The 25,135-nt window shown below is 53.7% G+C and overlaps 9 protein-coding genes across 9 annotated transcripts; 4 read left to right on the forward strand and 5 right to left on the reverse strand.

Annotated features, from left to right (window-relative positions):
• Nucleotides 1–76: 76 nt before the first annotated feature.
• Nucleotides 77–2,194, forward strand: RAD30 (DNA-directed DNA polymerase eta rad30; the record flags this gene model as incomplete). The annotated part of the gene is made up of 1 exon (XM_056213525.1): nucleotides 77–2,194. One exon carries the CDS (start codon nucleotides 77–79, stop codon nucleotides 2,192–2,194), a length of 2,118 nt encoding a protein of 705 aa, XP_056073833.1.
• A 29-nt stretch (nucleotides 2,195–2,223) lies between these two features.
• Nucleotides 2,224–3,075, reverse strand: N0V89_004744 (uncharacterized protein; the record flags this gene model as incomplete). Its single annotated transcript, XM_056213526.1, has 2 exons — nucleotides 2,224–2,290; nucleotides 2,417–3,075. 2 exons carry the CDS (start codon nucleotides 3,073–3,075, stop codon nucleotides 2,224–2,226), a joined length of 726 nt encoding a protein of 241 aa, XP_056073834.1.
• Nucleotides 3,076–3,308: 233 nt separating this feature from the next.
• On the reverse strand, nucleotides 3,309–4,642 carry N0V89_004745 (uncharacterized protein; the record flags this gene model as incomplete). The annotated part of the gene is made up of 2 exons (XM_056213527.1): nucleotides 3,309–4,308; nucleotides 4,446–4,642. 2 exons carry the CDS (start codon nucleotides 4,640–4,642, stop codon nucleotides 3,309–3,311), a joined length of 1,197 nt encoding a protein of 398 aa, XP_056073835.1.
• A 500-nt stretch (nucleotides 4,643–5,142) lies between these two features.
• On the forward strand, nucleotides 5,143–6,189 carry N0V89_004746 (uncharacterized protein; the record flags this gene model as incomplete). Its single annotated transcript, XM_056213528.1, has 2 exons — nucleotides 5,143–5,286; nucleotides 5,365–6,189. The coding sequence occupies 2 exons, from the start codon at nucleotides 5,143–5,145 to the stop codon at nucleotides 6,187–6,189; spliced, it is 969 nt and encodes a 322-aa protein (XP_056073836.1).
• A 520-nt stretch (nucleotides 6,190–6,709) lies between these two features.
• On the reverse strand, nucleotides 6,710–8,041 carry BTS1 (geranylgeranyl pyrophosphate synthetase; the record flags this gene model as incomplete). The annotated part of the gene is made up of 2 exons (XM_056213529.1): nucleotides 6,710–7,439; nucleotides 7,497–8,041. 2 exons carry the CDS (start codon nucleotides 8,039–8,041, stop codon nucleotides 6,710–6,712), a joined length of 1,275 nt encoding a protein of 424 aa, XP_056073837.1.
• A 915-nt stretch (nucleotides 8,042–8,956) lies between these two features.
• msp1 (mitochondrial dynamin GTPase Msp1) lies at nucleotides 8,957–11,887 on the reverse strand (the record flags this gene model as incomplete). Its single annotated transcript, XM_056213530.1, has 3 exons — nucleotides 8,957–9,193; nucleotides 9,268–9,464; nucleotides 9,517–11,887. 3 exons carry the CDS (start codon nucleotides 11,885–11,887, stop codon nucleotides 8,957–8,959), a joined length of 2,805 nt encoding a protein of 934 aa, XP_056073838.1.
• A 263-nt stretch (nucleotides 11,888–12,150) lies between these two features.
• Nucleotides 12,151–13,152, reverse strand: N0V89_004749 (uncharacterized protein; the record flags this gene model as incomplete). The annotated part of the gene is made up of 1 exon (XM_056213531.1): nucleotides 12,151–13,152. The coding sequence occupies one exon, from the start codon at nucleotides 13,150–13,152 to the stop codon at nucleotides 12,151–12,153; it is 1,002 nt and encodes a 333-aa protein (XP_056073839.1).
• A 381-nt stretch (nucleotides 13,153–13,533) lies between these two features.
• N0V89_004750 (uncharacterized protein) lies at nucleotides 13,534–21,033 on the forward strand (the record flags this gene model as incomplete). Its single annotated transcript, XM_056213532.1, has 3 exons — nucleotides 13,534–13,600; nucleotides 13,785–14,755; nucleotides 14,806–21,033. 3 exons carry the CDS (start codon nucleotides 13,534–13,536, stop codon nucleotides 21,031–21,033), a joined length of 7,266 nt encoding a protein of 2,421 aa, XP_056073840.1.
• Nucleotides 21,034–21,231: 198 nt separating this feature from the next.
• Nucleotides 21,232–23,197, forward strand: N0V89_004751 (uncharacterized protein; the record flags this gene model as incomplete). The annotated part of the gene is made up of 2 exons (XM_056213533.1): nucleotides 21,232–21,236; nucleotides 21,517–23,197. 2 exons carry the CDS (start codon nucleotides 21,232–21,234, stop codon nucleotides 23,195–23,197), a joined length of 1,686 nt encoding a protein of 561 aa, XP_056073841.1.
• Nucleotides 23,198–25,135: the final 1,938 nt, after the last annotated feature.

Here is a 25,135-nt window from a genome sequence, read left to right on the forward strand (position 1 = left end):
TCGCAGAACGGCCGCTCAGCCTGCCTCAACGCGTCCAACCTCTACCACGACCACCGAACATGCCGTGACCCGCACAATGTCATCCCCTGCACCCGCCTTCGCCTCCTCTCCGAACCTGTCAATAACCTCCCCCCGCCGCATCCCCAAATCCCGCTTCACATACAAACAACTCCAACAACTCAAATCCTACTCGACGCAAACCCCCCTCCGCGTAATCGCCCACGTAGACCTCGACGCCTTCTACGCACAATGCGAAACCGTCCGCCTAGGCCTCGACCCCGCGAAACCCCTCGCCGTCCAACAATGGCAAGGCCTAATCGCAATAAACTACCCCGCGCGAGCATACGGCCTCAGCCGGCACGTCACAAGCACCGAAGCCCTAAAGGTGTGTCCCGACCTGATAATGCAGCACGTCGCCACGTGGAAAGAAGGCTCGGAAAAGTGGGCCTACAGCGCAGACGCGTTCAAGGAGATTGCAACGCGGAAAGTGAGTCTCGATCCGTACAGGCAGGAGAGCCGGAAGATTCTCGCGTGTATAAGGGAGGCGTTGCCGAGGGATTTGCAGCGGGTGGAGAAAGCGAGTGTGGATGAGGTTTTTATGGATTTGAGCGCGCATGTGCATTCGGTTTTGGGGGAGAGGTATCCTGAGGTGAGGGGCCCGCCGCCGTATGATGACCCGAGCGAGTATCTGCCGAGGGTGCCGACGACGGTGTTGGACTGGAAGGCTGATGCGCTGGTTGAGACTGGGGAGGAGGACGGCGAGGAGAGGGATCCGGATTGGGACGATGTGGTTATGGTGGTTGCGTCGGAGATTGTGCGCGATGTACGGAAGGCGGTGTTCGACAAGTTGAAATACACGTGCTCTGGGGGTGTTGCGAAGAACAAGATGCTGGCGAAGCTTGGGTCGGGATATAAGAAGCCGAATCAGCAGACTGTGATACGGAACCGCGCTATTAAGCACTTTCTGAGCGAGATGAAGTTCACCAAGATTCGCATGCTGGGCGGGAAGCTGGGTGATGAGGCAGTTGCCATGTTTGGCACGGACAAAGTGAAGGAGTTGTTAGATCAGCCGCTCGACCAGTTGAAGCGGTTGGGCGACGACACGGGCTCCTGGCTGTATAACACAATCCGTGGTGAGGACCATAGCGAAGTCAATCCGCGCACGCAGATCAAGAGCATGCTGTCCGCCAAGTCGTTCCGTCCCGCGATCAATTCTTTCGAACAGGGTGTCCGGTGGCTGCGCATATTCGTCGCCGACATCTTCTCGCGGTGCGTCGAAGAAGGCGTACTGGAGAACAAGAGGAGGCCACGGACGATCAATCTGCATCATCGACAGGGCGCTCAGACGAGGAGTAGACAGAGCCCTATTCCACAAGGGAAGCCGCTGAGCGAGGACATGTTGTTCGATTTGGCGAAGAATTTGTTGGCGCAGGTGGTAGTTGATGGGCGGGCCTGGCCGTGTGCGAATCTATCGCTCAGTGTTGGTGGCTTTGAGGATGGAGTGACGAACAACAAAGGCATTGGTGGGTTCCTCGTGAGAGGTGAGGAGGCGAAGGCGATGATGTCGAGCGGAAGATCGACGATAAGTGGAGGGGAACCACCGGCGAAACGAAGACGAACGAAAGGCAATATCAAGAACTTCTTTGGCCCGCCAAGTGACAAGAAGCGAGACTTCGATGCCGCAAGGGCGGTATTGATGGCGCGCCAGGAGTCCACACGAGAAGAAGATACGGACGATGTCGAAGAAGAGGACTCTGATGAATTTGGCGCGCCGCCATTAGAAGAGCCAGAAGCGCGGCCGAAGACGCCAACCCCAGAGAACGATTTGTATCTATCCAGTACGCCTCCCTCAGCGCAACCTCAGACGATTGGGAGCTCAGAACCCCCTCGGATACAAAATCATGATAATCCCGATCTACCTCAGCCACAGAACCTTCACCAACAATCACTAGACACATTCTTCTGTGGCAAATGCAACATGCGCCTGCCCACGAGCGAAAAGGCGGAACACGACGATTACCATTTCGCGATGGAGCTGTCGAAGGAGATGAGAGCGGAGGAGCGAACTGTGCCGAACATGATGGCTGCTGCGAAACACACGCCGGCGTCGAAACCATCGAGAGGGCGAGGGCGACCACCGGGTGGGAGAGACGAGAAAGGGCAGGCGAAGCTTGCGTTCGGACGGCAGACATGAGTTGCGTAGAGACCGTAGGGGCACTTTGCTTAGTCGTCGAACAAGATCTTCCGCTTCTCGTTACCACCTTCCTCCCAGAACACCCTGCTTCTTTCTCTTCAAGACCGTCAGTGTTGTCTCCTTGATCCACTTCGCGTGGCCCTTCCTAGCCATGGGGCATATCCGGTCTTCAAACCCAATACTGTGTCAGTAGATTTAGCTATACGAACGTAGACGTAATACTTGCCTCCTGTCGGGTGCCTCCCTTCGCAACACCAGCATTTTGGCGGTCTGCTCTTCGATTCCTTCCTCCCGCGCTTCACCTCGACCACACCCGTCGGCGCCGTGGACCTGTTCAAAAATGCACGCACGGCAGGATGCAGACGAGACCGCTGGACCGCAAGTTGGTCCTCCCTCACCTTATCCTCTTCCATCAGCTGTTTCTTCCACTGAGCCCCCACATATTCCATATCCATCCTCAGTACCGGAGTCACACAGCACAGCTCCCCAATCCTTGTACACAGCGTCCTCCACGTGGCTTCGTGCTTTGACTTCCTCGAAAGAGTTTTCTCAACGTCCTCATCAAATGAGGAGCACAAGTGCAAAATACTCTGCCTAATCTCCCTGGGCAAGCCGAGCAGAGATGCGGTAGGGGGAACGCACTCTTGAAGCCGGTAAGCAGTGTTGTGGCGTATCCACGGGTGGATGTACTTCGCATCAGTGGCTTTGCGGAGGGCTTTACGCGGCGTCTTACGCAGGGTGCGACATATGTACGGTTTGTAGGCGATTTCCACGTGCGGTGTGCGCTGCTTGAGAGCTTTGCGCTTGCAGGCGCGATTGTGGCGGAGGTTCTTTTTGTAGTTCTTGCCGCGTTTAATCAAGTATTCGCCCTGAACCAACATGTCGGTGTGAGAGCAAAGAGAGAAGGAGTTTTCGAGTGCAGGAGGGAACGTGGAGAGAATTTGGAAAGAAAGCGCGGGTGTTTGCATACACTGTGTATTGCTTCATTTGGCTAGCGCGCCTTCCACTTGCTATTTTCCACACCAGACGGGAGTTGACATTGGTCAGTGCTTGGCCATTTGAGGGATACTTAGCTATAGAAAATAGTTGAACCATGGAAAATGACAGCCTCCATTCAAGAGGACACAGTAGCCTTCCAAAGATATAATTTGCGATCCTCGAAGCTCGTAGAGACAATGGTCCGTTCATAATCCGAACCCGTGGACCGGCAGTCGCTCGCGTACAGCAGGGTACCTGCGTTCTTGTCGAACTTTGCATTGACGTCGAAACGCCATTGCCCTTCGGTCTTGTGAAGATTTACTATGCGAGCGCCTGCCTGCATGCAACTCACGAGGAGAGCATGACTTTGCTCTGTCCCTCCTGAGCCAGTTTTGCCTTCACCGCGCTTTTGCACAAGTTTGATCCGGAACACGCCTCCCTCAAGGTATGCTTCTGCGAGCACCTCTCGACGACCAGTGTCTGGGATATGTAAAAGTCGGATATGGTCGTCGTAGCTTCCCGTGATCACTAGAAAGCCGGTAGAAGACCTACCAATCGGCATGACGGCAGTGACTCCAGCCTGATGGATCTTTTTGTCCGCCCATGGCATGGTCTGAGTTGGCGAGACCGTTAAATTTCCCCCAAGCTCCAGCTCCGAAATCTGATCCGCGCCGATAGGAGTATATCGTAGTGTAGCATCATCTCCTCCACTGATTAGCCCAAAGGGTGTCTCTGATCCCTCCTTTGTTACCACGAAAGAACAATGCCAGGCTTGGAAGTCATGTTGCATGAGCTCGACAGAGAGGACAGCATCAACGCTCGGATCGCTTAATCTTCCTAGGCATACCTGGCCGCTCGATAGTGTCATTGCAGCGAGGTCATGACGGCGCCAATCCAATGACGTGATCAGTATATCCTTGGGAAAGTACTGGATCGTGTACAGATGAACGATCGTTGGGTTGGGAAAGATAGAATCAGCTATATCACTGGCAAGCAGTCGGTAAAGGGCAACTGAGCCGGTGGATGAGGCCACAGCGAAAGATCCCGCGTCCGCGTTGCCATTCTGAATATCAATAGCAGGCGCAAATTGGAGGTCGTAGACTCCGAAAGGTGTGGGCAGTGTTTCGATAACATTGCTGGTCATCATTAGCACTCAAGAAGCAAGCTTCGTAATTTTCTGAGGCCAAAAAAATACTGCTCAGTAGAAGCTTGGAAAGCATAGGATGTACGATGGACAGTGCAACAACGGACGGATTGAGGTTTCAACACTTACATTTCGTGGTTATCAATTCGTATCAGATTCAGACTCCCGATTCTTTGTTGACTGGCCGATTCTTCTCCTTCAGAGGGTTCGTCCTCCAGGAGCGTGTATGTGCCGACCACTGCATACTGGTTGTCGCGGGGCCAGAATCTGACGACATCCGGACGCCGATCCAGGGTGAGGGCGTCGATGGGAATAATGTTTTCCATGGGGTGCGAATGTATATCGCAACGACAGACGTTGTTTAGCGTCTTCCCTGCGGTCAGGGTACCCACGTCATCTGGGAAGGAGAGGATGTCTTAGTGTGGGAAGCTGGATGTGGTTAGGGCCTCGGTAGATCTTTCTGCATCACCTTTCACGACTCCACAAACTACCCGAAACGTGTCGCACTTTACATCGTATTGAGTACTTGTTATTTGCATTGGCGTGGATTGTCCAGTAATTGGCAAATATGACGCCACACAGAGTTGCACTATGCGTTGATGCCTCACGCGATGCCTGCATCGCCTCGTTGTTGCCTACGCTAACCGTGGCTATTGCCGCATCTGGTGTTCCCTTCACAGCAGCTGCTCTATAAAGCAGCCGCGTGAGCGCGTGTGTCTTTCGCGTTCCTCCCCAAATCAGTGACGCGTCTGAATGCCTCAAACATAAACTGGCAACCACCCGTCGATACATACACAACCTCCCACACATCTACACCGACTTCACCATGGCCGACGCAACCACGCCCGAAGTCCGTACCTCGAAGCGCAAGCGGGCTCAGGTCAAGTACTACGAAGAGGATGTCAGCGATGAGGATTCCGACTTCGTTGTCGAAGAAGTGGAAGAGGAAGTCAAAGTCTCACGGGCAAAGGTCCGTTCATTGATTCTTGTGCAGCCATAGCCATCCTCACAAGAGGCTCTCAAATTCTCATATGCTAACGCACACTAGAAGCGCAAGGCTGTATCCTCAAAGGCTCTTCCGAAGAAGAAGATCTTCCCCTTTTTACAACTGCCAGCCGAGATCAGGAATGAAATCTATTCCCACTGCCTCCACGACCCGGCCGGCATCTACCTGTTTTCGACTACGCAGAAGTTCCGTCGCACCGTAGACAGGGGCTCCGAGCTGAGTTTCCGCGGTCGACCTCCTCCTCTAATCGATGACTCTGAGGATGAAGACGTGGACGAAGTTTCGCAACAGGACCAGCCGAGCAGCGAGTATCGACCACTCGTCCCTGCTCTCCTCGCCGTCTGCAAACAAATCAACAGCGAAGCCCGCGACATCCTGTACGGCCATGACTTCTACGTGAAAGATACTCTAGCCCTGCACTCCTTCCTTGTCGACCTGGGTCCCCGAGCAGCCGGGTATCTCAAGAACATCACACTAGGAGAATGGGGCTTCGGACGCGGCGTCCACAAAGCCTACAACCACGCCTGCTTCACAGCCCTCTCCTCTGCCACCAACCTCGAGCACTTTACTTTTCACGGCATCCTCTCCTGGAACGATGCCCCAAAGTCAGCTGCCACCATCTTCTACCGGGACGCTTTCCCGTGGCTCGAAGCCGTCGGCATTGCGAAGGGCAAGGCAGATGCGGCGGTGAAAATGATCGATGTCATGGTGCCGGACCAGGGAGGATCTGGATACAGCTGGTACTTGTATAGACGTCGTAGGGGTATTGTGCCGAGATCAGCGTACAAGGAGTACGATAAGATGGATGGTTTCCGAGTAGAGCTGGGCAAGTTGCTGAATGCGAGGATGGAGAGAATTCGGTCTTAGAAGGTCCGGGCTCGATGAGGAGATGGCATTTCCGGCGGTTATGGGCGCACCGGCACTTAGGAAGAGCGTCGAAGGGATGTTATGAACTTTTACCGGCGCATGGATTTTTCACGGCACGACATCTTGGAGGCGACGTTCGACATACCATGATGATTATGATACTCGGAAGGCTGGTTTTGTTGCGGAGACGATCCACGGACACGTCAATACGATACGACGATGAATATTATGGACGATATCTTACGGTGGAGCTTATATGGCATCTCAACGGAAGTACGTCAGATATACACTCTTAGCGAATATGCACAAACATGTTAAATTGTCTTACTCCTGTGATACCTTGTTAACCATTTGAATTTCATGCCACGTATTAGAAATATGCATTAAGAGTAGTATCTACAGATTCTACACAACCGTCCGCCATATGCAAGTCGTTCCGTCGTATCAATGCCACACATGCCCGTACGTCGCAATCAACATGTCTAAAATCTCATCTCATCACATAAATCATCAAGCAATATCACCTGACTACTAGCCTTGCTAGCAGCCCTCGAAGCCCCTCTGCGCCCTCCTTTGCATCCTCGCCGAGCGCCGCCTCTACCTCAGAGATCAGTTTGTCGGCTTTACCCCGCAGGCCATCGACGACGCCTTTGCTGTACTGGAAACTGCCCTTTTGCTCCAGATACCGCACCGCATACCGCTTAACCTCATCATCGTTCGTCTTCTGCTTCAAGATATTGTACAGCACGCGATTCGACAGGTCAGAATGAATTGCATGTATAACGGGAAAGCTGAACTTCCCCTCTGTCAAGTCCTCGCACAGGCCCTTTAGCGATTGGTACTCGGACGTAGACGAGAGATTAAGATGGTCGTCTAAAATCTGGAAGAGCAGGCCTATCGTAGAGACGAGCGGCGCGCAGTCAATTTCCACGCTGCTCTCCGCCTGCATCAGCTTTATCGCGAGGCGAAACAGGCCGCCTGTTTTGTTGTCTACCATCTCGAGGTATTCTGCTTCGCTGGGGCAGGTCAGGCTGTCGCGCCAGTGGAGCTCCATGCCCTGGCCGCGATGCAAGTTTAGCAGCTCCTGGCTGTAGATCTGTATGAGGGCGGGGTTGTTCAGGGCGAGCAGGTCGTTGAGCGCGAGGAAGTAGACGTAGTTTGCGGAGTTTATGGTTTGGGCGACGCCGAAGATGGAGTTTGCGACGGGGATGCCGCGGCGGAGGACGGAGGAGTCTTCGACGTCGTCGACGCTGTTGGATCGCATGTGTTAGCTCCTTTTTGCGAAAGGACAGGGCGAGGGGGCGTACAGTAATGAGGCCGTGTGTAGCTGGCCCACCACGCGCGTTATGACTGTCAGTCGCTCTGGGGGCACTTTGAGCCACTTGTTGAACGCGGCTATACATTGCGAGCGGATGTCCTTCCCGGGATGGCCGACGAGGTAGTCGTACGGGCCCAGCAATATCCTCTCGTTTTCTTCCGACCAGCCTCTGCGCGGTCCGTATATCAGGTGGTGGCCGATATCTCTATGCGGCGGTGGAGGGGGCGCAACAAGCGACAGCGGATTTGCCTCCCCCTCCACTCTAGACTTCTCCTCTGCGCCCATTGTATTTGGCGATTGCGCGGGTCGCGGCGGATTTGGGTTCTGGTTCTCGGTTTCGTCTTCGTGGAACAGCTTGCTCTTCTTGCTCTGGCTCATCCAGTCGGTCTCCGAGAGCGGGCGCAGGACGGAGCTGCGGTGCTTGACGCCGTTGACGATGCCGTGGCTGGAGGTGCGCGGGGGAATTGCGTTGGGCGACTGGAAGGGCGACTGGAACTTTGCGGGTTCTGCGTGAGCTGGGCCCGTGGATGGCATGGTGCCTTATCTTATTATGTGTGGGCCGGCGAGAGCCAAAATGGTTGCCTGTTCACCTCGGTGCTTGAGCCTGTGATCGGTAGAGGCACAGCAGCGTGGAAGGTCGGCTTGCTTTCTGCGGCTGGGCGTGCAGGGTTGAAGCGGTAGAATCCCGAGTCTACTATGATTGCGGAGCATATGATAGAGGGGCTAGAAGGGAACCTTGTAGTGGTGGTGTTTCCGGTCGGCGCAGACAAAACAGGAAGGTCAGGCAGCTCTCGCGCGAGGAACGACGTTAAGTACACGGCTCGGGCGCGGTTTTTACATGTAGACGCCATGCGGAACAGTGACACGATCCCACAGTAGTGGAAGCTGGCCCGGCTTGGACAGAATGTTAGCGGCGCGAGGATGTAGGCGGCGCCACAGCTAGCCGGAGAGGGCAATTAGCTCGGAATGACGAATGACGACTGCGCCGCACAAGCGCCTCCTGGTCTGGGGTGTAGATCAATTGAGCACCGGACATGCAAAAGAGGCAAGAAATCCTTGTGCGCATGAAGTCCGCCCCAATGAAGGACTGCATGATTTTCCCGTTGTAACCGCTCAGTTGGTTAGTGGCTACATATAGTTTAATGCGCCCGGTGATGACGGCTTGCGTAGATCGCTTCGGCGATTTCCTGCCACCTGAGCATTGATGAGGCACGCATGTGATCCGATTGAAAAGTGGACGATTAGGCCACTTGTGGATTCAGGTCTCTCTTGGTGAACGTATACGAGCACAGCCATGTTGGACGAATGTTCGAGAGCAGACTCATCTATTCAATATACAATATCCGATACTAGCTACAGAGCAGCGATGCCTCCAATCGTGGTATCACCAAACATCCAGCTTTTCCAACACCAGAAACGCCAATCTAAGCCTATCGTAAGAACTATACTTTAGAACAAACTCCATCCACCCTTCCTCCGCTCCTCTTTCGGCTCTCTCCGACTCGACCGCTTCTCTCTTGCCTCAAGCTGCCGCAAAGATTCCATCTCCTTGAGCACCGTCTCCAAAAGGTCCTTGCGTCGCACAACGTCCAGGTGGCGCCGGATCTTGGGATCTTCGCGTGCGAAGCGATCGATTTCGTTTTGAGAGAGGCCGCGGCCCAGGCGAGCGTCGAGTTCGCGGGGAAACTGGCAAAAGTTAGCATAATACTCCATCAACCTGGAAGATATGCGTATGGTGTTTATGGAGACAGATATCTTACATTATAGTAGAATTTTGAGAGAAGCTCTGCGTCGAGGAAGAGGTCGGCGGTGGTGGTCAGCTTGTCTGCCACGGCGTCGAGGAAGACCTCCGGGCAGTGATATTTGTTCTTCTTGTTGGCACATTGCTTTGACTTCACGGCGAGAAGACGCATTTTAAGGACGTCAGTGCGGTCGCGGAGGAAGACTGCTTCACGGCCTGGGTCATCGTTAGTAAAGGGCTGTCAGCACGGAGATGAGATGAAACGTACCCTTAGCGAGGAGAGCAGAGCTGAAGCCTCCAGCACCGCCCACGCCGTCGCCCTCAAGGACAACTTGTCCGCTTCTCACACGGTCTATAAAGGCCATTACGTCTCTAACCTTCTTTCGCCCACCGACTTGGTCTTCTAGTCGTTTCGCTGCGGCTTCGCACACTTTGAGCTCGTCTTTGAGAACAGCAGCGACGTTCTCGCGACCTCGGGCCCACTCGTTATCCTCGAGTTCTATGCGGTACTTGTAGGGCTTGATGCAAATCTCCAGCTCATCCGCAATGTCGTATGAAAGATCTTTCAGGATTGAGGTCGAAGCTTCGGAGATAGCTTGCCTGGCAAATGGATGAGCAGCGAATCGCGAATTCGCCACAAGACGGTCAATATGGGCTTGTATCGCATTGGCGACTACGCTCGTCGCAAGTCGTCCAACACCAAGCTTCGTCAGCGCTGCGCTAGAGCTATCAAGCTTGATCTGCCAAATCTCGTTTTCGCCTTCAGGGTCAGCTTTCGCGAGACTGCTGAGGGGATCGGTCTCAGGTAGAGGTGGGCTGAGATCTTCGAATGGCCTGTTCCAGTAACGCTGGGCAAGGAGGTTCAAGACTTGTTGATCGAGTTCGTGTTTGAGGAGTTCGCGCACTTCGGAGCGCCCGAATGTATCGGAGAAGCCGCGAAATGAGTGCTTGAAAGCGTCTAGAGACTCTGCCAAGTATGACTCGGCACTGAGAGGTCGCTCGTTGTACTGGACCTTGTATTCGTATGTCGCCTCCGCAAGCTCGCGCTGTATAGCCTCGCTTGTGGTCTTCAAGCTGGCGGCCATTGTCTGCTCAAGAACGTACATGAGTTTCTTCTTTAGATTGGGGGTGCCAACGGCAAGCTGTGAGTCGGGTGAAAATTCCGGATGCGAGCCGAAATAAGCGTTCTCATTCTTCGCGATAGCATTTGTGATGTTGCCGTTGCCGCGACTGAATAGCTTTGAACCAGATGCATTAGATGGCACGCGGCAGACGACACCCACATATCCTAGGCGCAGAGCGTACTTCCTGTCACTGAGCAAGCTTGCCCCTCGCTCGGCATCAACGAGGTCCATCTTGGTAATGACGCCAATCGTCCTCTCGCCTCGGGGATCCACCTTTCGGGAAGCGCGCAAGGCGGTGCTGTTCGCCAAATCCACGTCTGCTGCAGAGATGGCCAATATGACGTTCGGTGGCTTGATATACTTTTCACACAGTTCCGCAATCTTTTCTTTGAGCTGCGGGGGCTGATCTCTCCCAACAACCTGAATATATCCCGGAAGGTCAATCAATGATAGATCCGGAACATTGGGGGAATGTATCCGCAGCTGGATTGGATCGTCCGAGACGCAATCCTCAGCGGGTACAGCCAGATTAAGATCCGTCAGGGTCTTTTGGATCTGGCCGAAGTCTGTGACCTTATTCAAACCTAAAGCTGGGAATTCTCCATATTCGGCGCTCGCATCGGGGGTATGTACCAGGGTGAGTTCGATCGGACGACGAGTGACCATGTTGTGGCCCTTGGGTAGGAACTCGTGTCCAACAATGGCCTCTAGCACCGAACTTTTTCCAGACGATTGTGACCCAATGACAACGATCGAGGGCAGTGTGAGTGATTCGGACTGTCCAACTGTCTGCAGGAGCCCCCGGATCTCGATCATTTTCCTAGTCAACATCATCATCTGCTCATCCCGTGCAATTTTCTCTTCTTCGCCCTTGTCCTTGTCCTCGTCATCGCCTGCGTGCGCAAAAGCCGCTGCTGAGCCTACACCCGCTGCCGCCGCCCCAGCGCCCGATTTCTTGGGCTCTTCAGGCCCCTGTCCTCCACCGTGTCCGCCTTCCGACTCGCCAGACTCATCTTTTGCAAGTAGCCGCTGCAGCCACTCCGGCCTCTCCACCTTTTCCAAGTCTCCCTTGGTCTTGTCCCAACCTTTAGTGATTTGTCCGAAGATGCCTGAAACCGTGTCCATCCCATCACCTGCAATCTCAGAGGCGCCATCGTAAGTTTTGTTGAAGACATTGACAGCCCAGCTTCCGGCCTGACCTGCTTGGTACTGTATGTAGCTCACTCCTGCAATGACGGCGCCTCCCGCCGCAGCACCGGCCGTCGCGAATTTGGTAACGAGCTTTGGGATCGCCCTCGCAAAACTTATCGACCGGGTAGCAGGGAGGTTGTGCAGTGCGTAGCTTCCCAGTGGCCACGCCCTTCGCTGGATAATTCGTGAGCCGGCATCGTTCCGGAGGAGCCCGCCGGTACGGAGCTTGGTGGTGGTGTAGAATAGACGATGCAGGCGTGGCGTGTTCGCTGGTGTTCGGCGCGCGAGATGGGCAAGGCGTGCGGAGGTGAGCCTGCCGCTCATATTGATAGTTTCGAGCCAGTTGCTATGAGATCGCTCATAGGTCTGATTATAGGGGGTTGCGGTAGGACTCGGTCGTTGTCGTTGTTGGAAGAATGCTGTTCGGCGGCGCGTCACCTCCGTCACAAGCAAGCCAAGTCTGACGCTAGACAGGGGTCCCGCGGTGCGCGTGGGGCTTTTCGACAGCAACTAAGCCTTCGAGAACAGGAGGGATGAGATGGAATCCACTTGGAACATTGTTCCAGATAAATTTACAATTACAAGGTCTACTTCAAGCATAGTAGTGCTCTCTCGCCAAAGGATGCAGCCACCGAGCCCTCGTCCGTGATCATGTCTCTCAGAAAATTGCGCGAGCCTTCAACCTCTCTGCTAGCGAACTTGACCAAGACAAAACCCCGTACATTCGCTGCGCTCCAATCTAGACCGTCTGTCTTCTCTCGAGCCTGTCTCTGCACACGGCGCTGCTCTTTTGGTGATAATTCGAGCTGCGCCGAATCTCCCCAGTCTCTACCACCAATGCGTGGCAAAGCCTCAAACTCGTCCATGAAGTATTGCGCCAACGATGCGAACACAGGCCCACGAAGAATGAGCGTACCAAACACCGAGTAGCCATCCATTCGTTCAGAGAGCTGCATGCCAGTCCGCCCATGCTTATCCAGTATCAGATTGTCTCGTAGCAGCAACCTTTTCTTCCCTGCCTGATCGCTTGTCCACACCTCATTCCTGCTTTTGTACTCGTGTATATCCCAGTTCTCTCCGCGAGCTGACCGGCCGCTGGTGACCCAGTCGCAGGCGCACAGGCTGCTTTGTTCACCATCTACATGATATATCTGCGACTGGGAGAACGCCGTCTGCGCAAACGGCTGCACAGGATCAGGCAGATAGACCAGTGCAGCACCAGCGGCCAGCTTTACTTCCATGTGCTGCCTTGAGATCAAGATCGGGTCTGGCGTCTTGAAGATCTTGGTCGAGCCCTGCGTGAGGAGGACCAGCCTCGTTCTGTCCTCCAGGCTCACAGAAAGATTGATCGCATCGCCAGCTACAATCCCCCCGCCATAAGTGAGAAGAAAGACGGTGTGTACGAGGCGCGGGGCATTGCTGTTGGGTTTCCGCTCGGGAGGAGGGAGAGGATCGGGCGCAACGAGCTTGAGGGGATACTGGTAGGAAACATTGCGGAGGACCGGCGTATCGGGCGGGAGGACTGCGAGCTCAATCGTGCCGTATCCTGCCTTTGCGGTCGATGCGGCGAAGGGCGAGGTGAAGGACATGGCGGGCTTATAGGCGAGAATCAAGCATCATCGAACGCGACGTATGCTAATGGAACAGCATAGTAAAGTTTCCTCTTCATTGTGTTGGCGTGCCTATCAGTGCGAGATAGCTGCCAGTTCGAGAACTGCGAGTTCGGCCCCAGCCTCGGTGTGGCGCAAAGATCGCGCTAAGACCTACAACGGCTAGGCTTTCCGCGTCTTCTGCATCCCACTTGCCCCGCTCTGTTCCGCAGCTCTCCCACGCCGTCAGCTGCCCTCCACCAAAATTTACCACGTCGCAAACGACTTCTCGACGCGTGTTCGAGTCCGGTACCGGTCACAAACCCTATGCTTTGAACTTCCTTGTGCCTGTCAGTTGGGGTACGGGGATGCGTATGGAGGATGGCGGCAGCCTCTGACGAGTTACTCGACTTTTTGCTGTCGGGTATCGCGATCTGCGGACTCGGAGGTAAGTTCGACCGCCACTTCAAGTCGCGCACTTGCTGTGGCTTTTGCTCTTTTTTGGATTTCTCCGAATGCGCTTCTCATACACAAAATCCTGATAAGAAGCAAACCTGGGCTATAGTTTTCGCGCATTACGTGGTTCTTTTTTGCATACGGCTTTGTTTCGTGCAACTAATTCCCAAATCCAGGTGCTACCAGCGCAGACTTTCGACGTATTATCAACGAGTACTATCACAAAAAAAGGCAAAAGTCCACTTCTGAACACGGGCTTACTGTCGACGACGCTCCAATCGATCTTGGCCGCAGTTTCTACGAGCAGGTTTGGCAGTGGGTGACTAACCACCAGGACGTTCGCGTCTACTACAAACGCGAAGCGCGGAGTCTTTCCCTTTTCGAGTTTGAGGAATTAGAGAGGAAAGAGGGAGCTGACGTCAGTACCGCATCGGTTGGAGGATCTGATCGACTGAGTGGTAGCTCTACTGCGGAGGAGCCTGTTGCAGCCGACCTAACGCGACCGTCAACCAAATTGACATCTCTCGGCAACGCATTACGCCAGCGATTATTAGGAGAAGGTCATCGCTCTGCCGGTCAGCCTGAGCCGCATTCAGAGGGGACATCGATTCTTGGCGACGTTGCTATATCCGCGCCGCCACTCAAGCCGCGCGATTCGCGCCAAATCCCGAAGAATGTCCAGGTCTCTCAACCCGCATTTGACGAGCCAGATGCCGCTATTCAAGGCCCGCGTCTATGCACGAGTCAAAATCAGACATGGATAGCTATCACAGGTCATCCGATCGATCTGATAAAAGTGCCTGGTTCGGAGTTCGTCCTGTTGGCAATCATAGCAACGAGTGGGCCTGGCGGCATCTCTCAACCGGAATTGCAAAAGCTCAGCGGTCAGGACAAGCGCTCTGTGCCGGCTCGAACGGACTCGCTCTACAAGAAAGGCTACATTGACAAAAGACCGATTCAATGGGGAAAGGCAAGGACCAGCCTTTGCACGCATTATATGTACTTGAAAGTTGTGCAGGAAGACCCCAAAAGTGCCAACGACGTGTTTGGTGATCGGACGCTTAGCCTCACTGGACTGCTTTTCTTGCTGAACAAGACTCTTGAAACCACTTCCGTCGTACAGGTGCGGCATCTGAGGAAGAAGATGGTAAGCTTGCGAGATCGCCTATGATTGAAGGTACATTGACTTGTGATTAGGGAGTGACAGTGGAACGGTGGAACGGTCGCGCTGTCCGTGGCGCTCTAATACGCTTGGAACAAACGGGGTATTTGAGGCGATTTTCGGTCGAAAAGAGGAGAAAAGATCCCCGTCTGAAGTCAAACCATTTCATTTGCATTCAGCGACTGCGAGACCCTATCGAGGACGATATCAAGAACCTAAAGTTCAAACGGATGGCTGGGGCGAGCGCCAGCGACGCCGTTGAAGAGGTACCACCTGAAGATGAAAATGCAGGAGACGGCTCCATGCAGGAACTGGAGCAAGATTTGATGAATGACGGGTCTGATGAAGACGAGGACGGTGATGCCGACCGCCGTATCCCGCCCCAATGGACACCCGATCGATTACTCACGAACTTAGTCGTCGATGCTGTCGACACCGCTGGCATAGATGGTACGGACGCAGCCAAACTACGTGACATCACGACAGGATTCTTCTGGAAGCGCCCTATCGAGTCCCTTGTTACCCGATTGACTGATGGCTGGGATAAAAATCAGCCGCCACATGTCCGCCACCTCGCTATTGTTCGAGATACGGCAATGGCAAACGACAAGAAGCGCGTTCATTACCTGTATCGCACTCATCAAAACTTCCAGAAAGCGGTCGATGCAGGTGAGGTAACATGGGAAGCGCTGGAACTAGAAGAGAACAAGAAGGGCGCTCGCTCGAAGAAGCAGCAGACTCCAGCTGCTGCTTCATCGGTCGACAAGTGGGGCTTTCGGCAAATCAACAGAAATGACTTTCATCAGCGCACAGGTTCTTCATCTTTATCAGAATCTCGTGCTGCTATCGAGAGAAACCGGCGAGCGCCGCGCGACTGGGAAGCGATAATTTTGGCTGGGGAGAGCCCTCGAAAGGCGTCCTCAATGTCCCACCCAGAAGAAGCAGGACCAATCTCCAAATCACCCGCGGGATATTCTGGCAGCGTTCACAAGAGCAAGGTAATTCCACGGCCATTGCTAACACAAGCCGAAAGGCTAGCTCTGAGCTTACCAGCCAGGGGTCGATTGGGTGGTGATTACGAGTCACAGATACGTGCACATCGCAAGAAGACGGGCGACCCCAGTTCGATACCGAATAAGTTCTTCAAGGGTGTTTATGCAGATGAGGAAAAAGAGAAACCTAGGTATGAGAGGCGACCGGGTCTACCGCTGTTGACGCGAGAGCAGAGGAAGGCCAGAGGATTGCCCGAGCATGGTCGCCTGTCGTTCAAGGTCACGGAACAGATTCTCAAAGAACAAGGCCGAAATGAGTCGCTCACGCACATGAAGAGCTCTGCTAATGTGAAAGATACTTCAACGCTTGTCTATGGAGAACGCATACATGATGGCGAGGAAGAGCTCGAGATAGGACAGCAAACCGGCATATCGTCGGGTATCGGGAACGTGGAAGAACAGGTTGATTCAACCGCTGATGAAGACGTTACGATGCTTGATGACCTTGGAAGCCGCAACGGCGTATCCCCGGCCTCTCAACAGCCTCTGAACGACATATCGGTCGAGGCTCCGGCTACACCACAGTCCTTGGATTCCATTGCGCAGGGGTCACCGCCACGAAGTCAGCTAAAGCGCCCGTACACTGAAGTTAGGAAAAAGCGCGGACGACCAAAGAAAAGGATCCAAAAGAGCACTGATGACCCTAGGACTCAAGCTCCCTCAATCGAAGACCATCCTACAGAGCTGGATAATGATTCTTTAATTAACGAACCGGTAGCCACCGGACTGGTAGAGGACCCGGTACCAGAGCTTGCCGCCTCTGAGGCTTCATTGCAGACGGCCACCACGCCTTCGCAAACTCCGAAGGCTTTGGCGAAGGGACGTCGAGGCCTCCACAAGAAGGCTGTAGAACCTAAACCAGAAGTCCCACTGACCGAAGCCGAACTGCATGTTCAAGCAGTCAAAGCACAATATGATGATCGCGTGGAGCCCGGAGTGTACGTGAACCCGTACGCTACCAAACCCGGGAAGGGCGGACGTGGTAGACCAAGGAAGATGTTCATCGCGACGTTCAAGCTGCCAGGCTTGCACAAGCTCGACTGGTTCATCCCCGAAGTGGGGTATCCAGGTCACTCAAGCACTCTTTCAATCACGCCTGCCAAGTCTCCTGCTGAGGAACGGTCTTCCCGTTTTGCAGAAGACGTGACTGCAGCCCCCTCGCCCTCGTGCCCTGCTACTGATGTCTTACCAGACCTGGGATCTACGCCTTCTGCCCAGTTTCAGCCTGCTGCGACAGAACGAGAGCCCTCTATCCCGGGCGCGGTGTCCCTACCTTCCATTCAACCTACAGAACCGCAGGTTGATACGGCTGATGCAATCGATTCGCAGGAAACGGTGCCAACCCCATTATCCGCACCTGTACCTATAGGTGGTGGGACATCTGTGGAAGTTGATGAGCCTTCTGGCGCCGTTCATGCGTCGTCCGAAATAGCGAGCGAGCTCCCTTGGCCTACCAAGATCTCCCTTAGAGCCGATGAACTACATCCTGGAGTCCTCGATGTAGCAGAGGCATTGCGACGAAGCGCAAGTTTGGCAAGAAGCCGAGCACCGAATGATCGAGTGACGCCAGACGCCGTGGAGCATGCCTCACAGTCTGAGCAATCCGTTTCGGAAGTGCATGAAGCGGCTGTCTCTCCACAAGATACAGCATCTGCTCAATTGAGCTCGGGTGCGCGGAGGGACTCATCAAGATTACCACCTGCCATGGATAATGCAAATCTAGTCCGTACTGCCCCGTATCAGACCCCTCATGGTCTCGCGCCATTTGATGAACCACCTCGGCTCCAGACGTCAAACGCAGACCACGAAGCAGTCTCAGTCGTTGACAATATCCCTCACGAGACCGCTTCGCGGGATTCACCCTTTGTCGTAGAAGAAGCCGTGTCTGTCGAGCCATCCCAGAAGAAGGAGGTCAAGATCGGTCGAGGCGTAATTCTCGGCAAAGGGAGCGTTGCTCATGCACGCTCACGAATCATCAGACACATTCTGGACCTCTGTGGCGGTGTCTTCCCAGGAACGGAGGTCATGTATCCCATATTCACATCCGTATGGGAAGAGCTCGGGCCAAAGTCTGTCGCATGTCCAATCCCGGGTACTGTCCGAAGAGCAATCATAGATTTGTGCCATCCTCACTCAGATCTGAGGGAAATGAAGTTTAAAGTGCCTCGCAACGACCTTCCGGGTAATAAGACCAGGTCTGTGTTCTTCTATAAGCATCTCGAGTTCAATAGTCCTGAGGTTCAGAGTGTGGTCAAGGGGGTGATTCAAGCATACCCAGAGAAGTACTGCCCGCCTGGAGTGAAACGGTACTGGAAAGAGGAAGTCAAGCCTGTTACTGTGATGCCGAAGATCGACAACTCCTACTTCGAAGAGCTCTACGCTCCGACATCCCGGAGACTGGACGAACGTATCAAGGAAGCCAGGAAAGAGCGAAGGAGGCTTGCCAAAGAGGCTTTGCAACGACAGCGAGAACTAGAGAAAGCGGCCAAGAAAGAGGCGAAACGAGTGGCGAAAGATCAGAAGCGTGAAGAGAGATTAGAGCATTCGGGGTCCCGTCGAAAGTTGTTCAAAGAGCGTCAGAGGCTTGGAGGTCTCCATGACGGTTCGCAAATTGGGATAGGTAACCAATACGTTCCTCCAAAGATGACCGAACCTTCGCAGCTCCCTCAACAGTCTCTAGAGACTGTACCTGTACCTGAATCTTCGGACGAAGAACCGTTGGTCAACACGCGTCCGCGTCTTCAGAATGCAATTGAGGAACCAACACATACCACCACATCCCATCAAGACGGTCAATCATCCACCCAAGAGCCTCTTTACTTCGCGTCTTCTGATCATGCTGCCGCACTAATGTCTCCTGCAATAGGCTACCATTCGACTACTCATACTTTCTCGACTGGTCTCATAGTTGGTGCGCCACCAGAACTTGAGAGTTTTAAGAAGAGCCGTAAACGTGTTAGGATCGAACAACCGGCGGACCAGACTCCTCGCAAAAAGCCTCGAAAATCTCGTTCTACCAACAACAGTCGGGCGAAGCAATCAGGAAACGATTTCCTGGCACGTCATCACATTGAGATCCAAGAAAGTTCGGATGAAGACGACGATGATGAGCAGGATGAAATTGATGTGGAGACTTCGCCTACATTAGCACAACGCCTTGCAGGTCTGACGGGAGATCTCAATCAGCCTGATTATGAGCCTGCCAAGAGGAAGAGGAGGCCCCCTGTATGGTCTGAGCCTCGAGATCGACGTCGCAGAGATCGAACAAGACGTAAGTATATTGCGGTCAAGGGAAGAACATACCCAGAAACCTTCGATCCTCAGGGCGAATTCAGAAAGTTGTGCTACACTTTGATCATCGCATCTAGCATGGCTGGAGAAGACGGGAACGTCGACTGGAACATTGTGAAGAAGGTGTACATTGAGTCTCCTCGCTTTGACCTAGAGAAGACGAAGAAGAGGTGGGCTTGGATGCAGAAGAAAATGGCTCCTCAACTCCAGGGCATGACTGGGTCGTTTCAGTCGCAATTTCTAAGCGCATATGAAGAAGGTAAGGTCGACATGATAGAAGACCCGAGCACATACGACTGGGGCAAACTGGTGCGTTGGGCCGTGCTGACTTGCACCTGCCTCGAACCGCCCCTCCCGCTCGGTCGTGAAGCGTTAGGTGACTATCAATTTGACCTCTCGAGCTACGACATCCTGGACCGCAAGGTTTGGTACAACACTACCTTGGCGAACATCAACCGCGATGAGCGTTTCATCAGATATACGTTCGGGAGCCCGCTACACGGGAAGCGCAAGCTGACCACGCCTGGAGATGAAGATGACCTGAAGGCTCGCTCCTTGATACGCGCGAACATCTCAACTCCTAAAGAACTCTACGATAAGGAATTGGCACATGAAGAGCTTAGAAAGCTTCCAGAACCAGTGATCGGGCGCTCAGTCAACGACCTTCTCCAGGCTAACTTGATCAAGCAACGCAAAATCAAACGACTCCTACCTGGCCGCAACTACCACTTCAGTCCCAGTTTCGCCAAACACTATCGGCGTACATTTGAGTTGTCAGATTTCATGACTGCTGTACAACTGAAGAAGGACTTGGATGCTGCGTTTACGAACGCTGATCTAAACAAGCGCACCTACTTCGTATCTCGGGCCGCCGAGAATGGTACTGTCATGGCACTTATCTCGCTAGCCAGCGAAAGCAAGATCAAGCTAGTTCCCCAACTCCCACCCATCAATAATGACTTTGATGCGCCTATTCCGCGCATTTCAGTCTGGGGTTTCTCCGAAGGCGACTACCAACATCGGCACATGGATCGCAAACGTCTTTTCTGGCCGCTTGCAGTAGAGCCAACGGATCACTACGAATACGGCAATCCGCTCCGCCCAACACTACCTCCACCTGCTCCTACAGAAGAGACGTCCATCGCCTGGGATCCAATGCCAGAGCCGCCACTTCCTGCGCGCGATCAGGACCTCATCACGCTTCTACCTGTTTGGAGCACCATCGATGGACGAACGGCCATTTATCCATGGTGGAACCGCATTCTCAACATCGTCGTCCAAGCCCTCCTCTTCCAGCCCAGCATCACAGCACAAGAGATCTTCGCTCGTTGCGAAACCTACACCACCGAGCTCTTTGAGATCCAGCTCGTCCTCGACTGGCTCATCACTGTTAATGCTGCGAAACGGTCCCCACACGGGACGCACGAGCTACTACCGGGCTACTGGGCTGTCTTCGGCGACAAGCTGATCGACGAGGAGAATGACGAGTTCGGCGAGCACGTCAGGCGCTACAAAACGAACAGGAAGCTAGTGCCTACTTGGCGGACGGAGTACAACAATGAGTACAACCTCCGGTCGCAGCAGAGCAGTAATGCCGCGAAGATTACTCCAACGGCGGGCAACGAGGCATCTGCCGGTGAGCAGATTCTGGGTAATGTGAGGAAGCAGTATACGATTGTCAAGCATGCGCTTCAGAATCAAAATTCGGCTGACGCACTCTCGGTTGGAGAAGCTCCGTCTGGCGAGGCTGTCACGGCATCGCGGCCGGCTCAGGCGCCGCAGGAGCAAGTTGTGATTACCACGCCGACTCCTGCTGCAACGCCCTCTACTACGACGCAAGATGTCGAGATGACGGATGCAGATGCTGAGGGTGAGAGCGATGTAGACGCTGAAGGCGAGTCGGATGATGAGTACCTGTGAGCTCAACGGGTCGATGCTGGGAGATGGTAGAGGAAGTGATGCATTAGGACGGTGTTACGGGATCATGCATTCAGGCATTTGTAAGGTGTAATGGGGTGGTGTGATACCCTTTTTTGTGGTCTGCGGAGTAGGAGGAGGGATTAATGCGGCGGGTGTACGATCACGAATGTATGTTTGCGATGTATGGCTTTGTGATTAATGGTGTATGCGTGGAATGCTTTATCAATCCGTTTATTCACGTGCTTGCGTTGTACGCTTCGACTTTGTACAATATTTGATCTGATGAAGTTTGAGGAACTTTATCTTTAGGAAAGCGTGACGTGGCCATGCAACCGATTTATTGAGTTTTTCACGAGCTGTATGACACGGTGTTGCCACGGTAAGTGGTGCCAATCCCTTGTAGTGCATCCTGTGATACAGTTCCTTCCAAAGTTGGGAGTCAGCACAACCGAGGCGGCCCCGCAGGCAGCAACATCTATACAGCCACCCCTCAACTGTTCACTTTAACCCGCAACGTACAGCCTTGACCTGGATTACTGATCCCTTGTTCTCACCGTCGGCAGCTGCATCTCTTGAGGGAATTGATGAAGCCATGGCTCATCTCGTAAACCTGCCTACGGAGCTGGCTCTAGAGTATATGAGCTACCTGGACAGCCCAGACCTATTCGAACTCGCGCAAACGACCAGAAAGCTGCGATATGCTGCTTTGGAGGCAGCTTACTCACATATAAAGATTTCACAGTGTCAAGGACCGGACTTCAAGCATAATCGAAGCCATCGTCGTGTGGTCAAGCTTACGACGACTCTGCTCCAGAACCCTGACGTCGCCAAGAAGGTCACCAGTTTGGATCTTGACTTGATGCCATATAACTACATCGAAAAGTTCGAGCCTCTCATGTCAGACAATGAACGGGGCCGAACCACAGAAGAAAAGCGACTGTATGATCTGGTTGTTAAGACTGTATCGAGGTATACGAAACACAGAGATTGGATCTGGCAGGGCAACATTGTTGGATGGACATACCTCTTTTTTATAATCACGCCGAGCCTTGAGACTCTCCGTCTGGGCAACGGTTACGGTGTCTTCGTGGACGAGTGGCGGAGATGGATCTACGACTTCCGCGACACCAATGCGATCGTAAATCAAAGTCGTGACCAAAGTCGTGCAAGGCAGGGGCTGTGGCAAGTACAACATTGGGATGGAATCCGCGGAATACATAAACACTGGGACCGCAGTCATAAGTGGACGGGAGATCTACGTGAAGAGAGCCAACAAGATCATATGCTAGCGGCATTACCTGGACTCCGTTCCGCAACGCACGTATATCTAGCCGATGACTTGCGACCCTCATGGGAGTGGATGACTCTACCTGGGTTGCAAACCTACAAGCACTCGGACATACTGAAGAATCACAAGGGTGCCCGCGATCAGGTGTCTACTATTCAGGCTCTCTGGCCCGAGGATCAAACATCTCAGACCCAGGAGCTTCGAACGAACATGTCGATTTACACGGCGGAAGACATCAACGGCCGACGCCTCTACGACCCGCCGCTCTCGCACTTTCCGTACCTAAAGGCTATGTATATCAGTCTGATCACCAAAGAAAAGAGACGACGTTCACAGGGCTGCATCGTTGTACCCGTGGCAAGCTACATGCGAGAACTCAGGTTCCCGTTCATGAGACTTCTGCCACTTGCACATACGCTTGAAGCACTTGAGATGCGCATCGTGGAAGGGCAACATATGAAAAAGGGCGGTCTGCCATTGTTCGTGTCCCCGATTACGCAGCTGCAGCATTTCACACGCTTGAAGGAACTCGGCGTCCCGGCGTATGTTCTGACGGCGCAATGGTGGCAGCGCAATGATGGAAACCCTATCACGCAGAATATCTTGCCAGTCGAGATGTTGCCACCGGGCTTGGAGGTTCTTACCATCTTTCTGAACGGCGAGGGCCTACCGGATAGGGACGAAGCTAGGAAGTATGGAAATATGCCTTATTGTGAGGCTGTGGCGAAGGTCATGAGGGATGTCTTGCGTTGGAGAGAACATGTGCTTGATTTGAGGTGCATCCGCATCGACTATACGGAGTTTGAAAGTGGGCCGAGTGCGCTTCTGCCGCTGGGGGAGCTAGAAGAGGCTGGGATACAGGTGGAGGCTCTATAAATCTTCGAGGCGTAGTGGAGTGAACAGTAAGAATGCATATGCACTGGCAGTATCCATGAAACGAAGGCTCGACTCGCTGCATCCTGTGGCGCACGGCGCAGCAAGTGCATCTGTGGACGCCGCAGCAACAGCGCTACCTAAGGACTTCTAGACGCACAAGGCATACCGCAATCCATCACCAGGCGCAGATCCGCAGGCGAAATATCTATGAAAGCGTTGGAATTGCTAACTCGTTGGTCACTGGGGTTGACAAGTGGAGTCGATGGCAAGGAAGACCTGGCGAGCTTTTGGGATGGAGCACGTTGCCGGTTCCCCTGTAGCTCACATCAACTAATTTGAATCTTATCTCTTCAGTTGCAGTTGATTGGATGGAAGAACAGGTTTCTCTCTTCATTGTACGGGTCACCTGGCGGCGCGATGCTTGTTAGTGCGCAAGGTGTTGAGGAATGCCTGGCAGATGCATCGACAGAATTCATCCTGTACCGCACGAGTACGCTCAGTAGGCTAGAAGCTGTCCGACTACCTCCTAAAGCTCCTACGTGCGTACGCAGAAATCGTCGCCACTTATTAATCCGCTGGACATAGTGAACTCACCATTTGCGGGGTGCAGCTGGTGACACCACACCACGAGAAGTGCTACGCCTCGCCAAACCTTAACGACGAACCGAACATCCCGCCGCATCTGGGCCTTGTTGGCAGCCGTTGCTATATGTTGCGGCATGCCGCGTGAGGTCACATTGCCATTGCAACGGCATGTGACATTACGGTGCACGTGGAAGAACCCAGCAATTACCACATCTGTATAAGGAAGTTAACCACTAGCTTCGAAACACGCAAAAGAAAAAGAGAACAAGGGTGCCGAAACAAAACTGCCTATTTGGTCGCCGCTGTTGGTCTTCTGTTTCTTCCGGTACCTGCGTGTGCGGGAAGGATTCGGACACAGCGGGCACGTACGCCAGAGTGTCCATTCCAGTACGTAAACTCTGCGGCGCGCCGCAGAGGAGGGGGAACTGCAATTTGCCTTTGTGGATGGGTCGACACTGTACTTACTTCCTCATCTGGTGCACGCTTGGAAACGCGGATGGCGGGTATGCAGGAGGCCGACCGAACCGTACCAGCAATTCTCATCCCACATAGCGGCTCCAAAGAATTCACGCGATGATAGACGCTGGTTCGCATCTAGTCTCCATACCAAAGCCTACAAGCCCCAGTTCTCTATGGGTAGGCGGCTTCGCTAAGACGACCGGGAAACATGAAACGAGCGGCCTCGCCTGGTGGAACCCCTGCTACCTACGCCGTTGATGCCTCGCGCTGATCCGATTATCCCGGCCCTGCACGCGCGCCCAACTCAAAATCTACACGCAGAGCGACGGCTGTGATAGGGATGTGATTCGCTCGTACCTCTATGAGAGTGCTGTGGGGAGGAGTGGGTCAGTGTTTTCGGCAGGTTCGTGGCGGCTGGCGGGAACTCGACGTGCGCGTGATGCCACAACGTTATACGGACACAACCTCGACCATCGTACGAGGACGGACAGGCGAGGAAGGCAGTGAAATCGCAAACAGTGGTCGTGGTGTAGCCTTCGGACTCACGAGGAAGACAAGACGTCTCGCGCGACATAGCAGAACTACGGAGCGGAGTTCCAGAACAGCCAAGGAAAATCCCCTCGATGATGCGCCGCACTACCGCTACCAGGCGCACCATCCCTGCTCGACGTTTGTTCCTACATTAGCGCCGCCAATCAGAGCACAGCACACTACAAGCCGGAGATGATCACTATTGTTCCTACGAGGCTGAATGCCGCCTCAGTGAGCCCCCACCCCACAAGATGATTATAGCTACATAAGCCATGGACGTCCGCCCTGGTCACTCTCATCAGCAACTTTTTGTGTTCCTTCTCAGTCACTCTCTACCCTTCCGCGAACAGTCATTCTTTCTGA

This window comes from Didymosphaeria variabile, assembly GCF_027946475.1.
Source record: "Didymosphaeria variabile strain IMI 356815 chromosome Unknown scaffold_3, whole genome shotgun sequence".
NCBI classification, from domain to species: domain Eukaryota; kingdom Fungi; phylum Ascomycota; class Dothideomycetes; order Pleosporales; family Didymosphaeriaceae; genus Didymosphaeria; species Didymosphaeria variabile.